Here is a 5,189-nt window from a genome sequence, read left to right on the forward strand (position 1 = left end):
CTGTTTTTTTAAGAATTACATACCCAAAGTTGAGTAAAAAAAACTTTAAAAAGTGAATTTTGCATAATAGGTCCCCTTTAAGATCATCTTCCAGACCATTCCATAATCCTATACCCTGGATTAAACTATACACTGGATTAAAGTACATCTTTCTTTCAAGCAAGTACGAAAATATGGCTTCACAAACATTTCCATCCCCTTTACATAATAACAACTGTCTCTCTTAACAAAGTTTACCTGAATGTTGGAAGGTAATATGTTTCTGTGAGCCTTGTACATAAACAGTAAAATATTGTAGTCAATCAAAGCACAGAATTTCAAAATTTTCAGTTTACAAAATAATGTATTAGACGGATTGTTGTAATCTTTTCTAGCGATAATTCTAACGGCTCTTTTTTGTAAAATAAAAATCGGATTTGTAATTGTTTTGCAAGCTTTACCCCAGACTTCAATCCAGTAAATTAAATGTGGAACAATTATTGAATTGTACAACACAAACAGTGCTTTGTCATTGAATAAGTCCCTGGCTTTTTTTAAATTAAAAATTAAAAATTAAATTTTAAACTTCAACAGATTTCACGCCTCCAGCAAGAAATCGATTCTCAATAGCCTAAAGTCCAGACCCTCTGTACGATGCAAAGTGTAGAACAAGGGGCTGGCTTTTACCAGGCTAATGACTGAACTGCTTCTGAAAACAAAAAACAAAGTAACATAAGCCATGTTGTCTCAAACAGTCTACAACACAGGGCCTWTTTTCTAGTTCTACAAAGAACATCTGCCTAATTTCAAATCATCCTCTTGGCACTTGATGTTGTCTAAATTCAATAAAAACAGCCACTCTTCTGTCTCTGAAGTTGTTTTTTCCTCACAAGCAGAAATTGAGACTGAGTACACTCAAGTTTCTCTGACACCATTTATCAACAAGTGAATCCAGCTCACAGAATAAACAGGAACATTTCATCGACGTGGTATCAAAGTGGGGCAGATGGTAAAGGGAGTTATTACATGGGCTCTCTTGGTATTGTTGGACTARGCGAGGTTTGGCAAATCGCTCTGCCACTTAGCAACGAGAGGCTGAAATGCTCTTGAGCGGCTACATCCAGAAAGATGAAAATGTATGAATCACATTGTCAAGTGCGACAGCGAAAAGTGTTATAGTTTGAGGATAAGAGCTCCAACACTCAGAGCTCACTCAGAGCAAGGAAAACCTCATATATGCCCAGCGAAAGTTGAGGTTTTAATTGCAATCTGGAGTGTGCTCAAATAAATAATAATAATAATAATATGAAAAAACAGACTGAAACATTAACTCACTTTTTTCTCAGTAATGAAAGTATGCTTCCTTTGCCCTCATGGCCGACCAGCCACGAGATGTAGTGGAGAGGCTTTACCCTGAAAAGAACGGTGGAAAATGTGAAAATTAGAGAGGGGGGGGGGGGGGGGGGATGGAGAAATGATGCAATTTGTCTACAATTGCTGCAACGCACGCCATGTTTGGATTGGTCTAATTCTCTGTTTACATAAAGAGGCCTCATTTTGAAGAAAAAGACGGTGGAAGATGGGGGAAGAAAAAAATAAGACTTGATGCAATTTCTTTAAAAAGAAGTGAAAGCGTTGTCAGTCACATGCTTGTCTTCATTCATGTGTCCRATTCAAGTGTGTGTGGCTCACCTGTAGTGTTTCTCCTGAGGAGGAAGAGCCCAGGTGATATTCAGAGCGTGCACCTTCCCAACAGGGACGACTGAAGAAAAACAACAAGTATTTTAAATAAATAAATAAAAAAATAAAAATAAAAAAATAAACAGACTCAGAACAGAAAACCGGAAGATCGAGCTTGAAACGTCTCATCGGTTTTGCACATGTTAAGTCAAAGCATCAATCTGTTTTAACTGTGCCGCAACTCGTCAGGATTATTTATAGGCTGTCTGGGAAAAGCAACCCAGATGTGTTCAGGCGTATGTGGCGAAGTGCATCGGTACCTCTGTACAGCTTGCAGAAGGCTGGGGTGTCGAAAGGATTCAGCAAATCTGAGAAATCCTGCTTTGGCAAACCACTGTGGACAAATAAAAACAATATATATATTTAATCACAGGCTAATATTAGTTAAACCAGGTCAATATGTCACCAGATGGTTTAAAATTAATGTGAATAACTAAAAACGGTTTTATTCATCCTCAAAAATGCCTAAAATCAAAGCTGTCCTAGTGTAAACCCAGTGAATATGCTTAAAAAGAGGTAATAGAAACGGTGTCAGGGAACATTAAGTTTTTTTAACGGAGATTACTCCCAAATGTTTTCATGTATTCAATCAAGCTTGATGGAAATGAGTTTAGCTTAGCTAGAGGAGCTGAATTCACATGAAAGGATTTTATAACCAGAGACGGGGAGAGGGAAAAAATCATTAGCTCAATACAGAAAATGTCATCGTTTAATTGAAACGAAAGCTCTAAAAAAAAAAAACAACATGGCGTTTTTATGGCTTTCATGTAACCACGACATGCATGTTTACTCCCTGAAAAGTACCCCGGTGACTCATAAAGCAAGCCATTCAGGATCATTACGATGGCAGAGAAGAATGCCTCGAGTTAAAGAGAAAATAGAAGGAAGGTTTGACATTCATATATGGAGGAGAGGATACAGAGACTCAATCTGCATAATGATAGCACCTCTTCAAAGTGACTGAGAGCCTCTTCTCTGATACTCACTTGTTTGGCACCTTGCTGAAGATCTCTCTCACCCACTCCTCCAGAGTGTCCAGCTTCTCTGAGGGACAAAGAGTGACAGAGGATGGACTTTCAGCACAAGTGCATCTTAATCCTTTTCAACATAAAACTCTAAATTTTGTGGTTTTGAGGTTAATTTAATTCACTGATATTTCTGGGAAAACAGTCAAAGACTAGATCTCCACCATATATTCTAAAGTTTGTAATAAAGATCTTGTGCAATTAGTTAAGGTTGGTTTATACTTCTGTTGTGTGACGAAAATTGCGTAACTTGCGTCTGTTATCTCCCAGTGAGACCTGTCTTGTACATCACCCCCAGTCAGAACTCTGTCTTACAGACCTAAGAGGCTTGCAGTGTCTGATTGGTCAGAACTTTATTTATGCAGAGCAGRGTGTGCTTCCGCAGTTTGCTGAAAATGGTCTGCTTCTAGAAGCTGGTGGTTAAATTTGCAAGATGGACAGCTTAGGGGAGCAGCTGGTCTGATCCTATTCAGCACGCAGAAAAACGAAACAAAACGAAACAAAACCCAAAACTAAACTAAACAAAAACAAAATGAAACAAGACCAAAAACAAAAACAAAATAAACAAAACTAAAAACAAATTAGGTTGATAACTTTCTTATAAAATAAGCAAGGACCTTTCAGCTTAACACCACCAGGAAAGCTAAGATTCACCTTCAAAATAAAAGTTTCAAGCTGTTAATAGACCACAAATGCCTGCTAAAAAATAAATCGCTTGTGCTTTATTTTGTAATGTGTAAACAGGGGCTTCTTTCTCCTTCTTGTCGACACACTCAAACGATAGAGCGCTAGCTTGCTGGACTGGTCCACCATCGTAGAGTTAAAATGAAATTATTAGTTGTTTTAGGATGCTGTTACACTGAAACGAGGCATCTAAAAACTGAAGGTGACAATTCAACATCCCCAACACCTAAAAGCCTGCAGCTAAACAAGATAAGCTAGCAAAACCTGTGGAGTAACGTGCAGTAGCAGTTTCATGTTTCTCCATCGCGCCTCAGAATGGCTGAAAAATAAAGAACGGCATGGAGTGAAAGGAGAAAATGAGTGCAACAACTGGAAAGAAATTGTGGATAAAAGAGGAAAGGTCACATCACCAGTTTTGGCAGTATTTCAGATATTTTAAGTTCGACAATAGTCAGATTGACGTCTAAAACTATTTCATTATTGATATCGATCGATATGAAACACTTATATCATTTTTATAGTAAGTTTTTCAGCTATATCGRCCAGCCCTACAAGTTTCCTCCAACTCCTAATCAAACAACACGAGCTTCTCTTCAGACATCTGACACATTGTCAAGTGAAAACAACAACAACAACAACCCTCAATCCTGCTTGGCATAACATATGTTACAATGGGAGTTTTGAGTTATTACAGCATTTTTATACCCTGCATCTTATAAACACACTGAGACAAAGTCATTGAACTGATATGTAATGACTGATCTGCTTGTTGTATAAACCAGGCTTTAGTGCTTGAAGAATGTGTTGAGAACACCTCTCAGCTGCCACCACACCAGCTCTCACCTGAATCTACAAAGCTGACTGAGTTTTAGCCATTTTTGAGTTTGTAAGTTGATGCTTTGTTAACATGATCGCCCATTTTTCATGACGGTAATAAAAGTATTGGTTGGTTCACATTCATTATATTTGTGTAAAAAAGCAGATAAGAAGTAGAATTTTAATAAGCAGATAAAATAATAAATGACTTTCTACATTTAACACAAAATTATTTCAGCCCCTGAAGATTATTAGAAGTAATGATGCATGCTTTTTAAGGTTATTTTTAACACTTTATTTTACATATAGAAAAACTATTGCCTTAAATCTTTATTAAAAAACAATGTGACATTTAGCAGTGCTGCAAAAAACAGGCACATTCTTTTTCTGACAAGTGGCCTAAAGCAATTTAGAATAGATTTGTGTTACTAAAATGTACTCGCTTTAAAATCTGCAGCAACAGAAGTATGATAAAATGAAGAAAATAATTTAACTTTTACTGTTAAATAAGGAGCTTTTTCTTCAAAATTATACAAACATGTTTAAATGTTATCACAGTCTATTTCTCTATAATTGAGTGACAAAACTCATGATTTCTGTGTTTCATTGTTTGTACTTTTTGCAGCTCAGTTACTTTTGTATACTTTGTGCTATTTTCATTCATCATTCAAAACATTCAGCTCTATCAGGAGATGGTTGCTAGGATTTCAGGTTTTGTGACTTCTTTACTTTGTAAAATATTTACTTTTACATATTTTCTCACTTAGATATACAGGTGCTGGTCATAAAATTAGAATATCATGAAAAAGTAGATTTATTTCAGTAATTCCATTTAAAAAGTGAAACTTGTAGCTCAGTTACTTTTGTATACTTTGTGCTATTTTCATTCATCATTCAAAACATTCAGCTCTATCAGGAGATGGTTGCTAGGATTTCAGGTTTTGT

General features: G+C 36.4%; 1 protein-coding gene across 4 annotated transcripts in view; it reads right to left on the reverse strand.

Moving 5' to 3' along the window:
• nrd1a (nardilysin a (N-arginine dibasic convertase)) overlaps positions 1-5,189 on the reverse strand; it is a 51,452-nt gene that overhangs the window by 26,814 nt on the left and 19,449 nt on the right. For all 4 annotated transcript variants that reach the window (XM_014009793.1, XM_014009794.1, XM_014009795.1 and 1 more), the window contains 4 exons: positions 2,706-2,763; positions 1,980-2,053; positions 1,672-1,741; positions 1,315-1,392 (listed from right to left, as the gene is read on the reverse strand). In XM_014009793.1, coding sequence (XP_013865247.1) covers positions 1,315-1,392; positions 1,672-1,741; positions 1,980-2,053; positions 2,706-2,763 — 280 coding nt within the window. The remainder of the gene's footprint in view (positions 1-1,314; positions 1,393-1,671; positions 1,742-1,979; positions 2,054-2,705; positions 2,764-5,189) is intronic.

The sequence above is a fragment of the Austrofundulus limnaeus genome, unplaced genomic scaffold, assembly GCF_001266775.1.
Source record: "Austrofundulus limnaeus strain Quisiro unplaced genomic scaffold, Austrofundulus_limnaeus-1.0 Scaffold61, whole genome shotgun sequence".
NCBI lineage: Eukaryota > Metazoa > Chordata > Actinopteri > Cyprinodontiformes > Rivulidae > Austrofundulus > Austrofundulus limnaeus.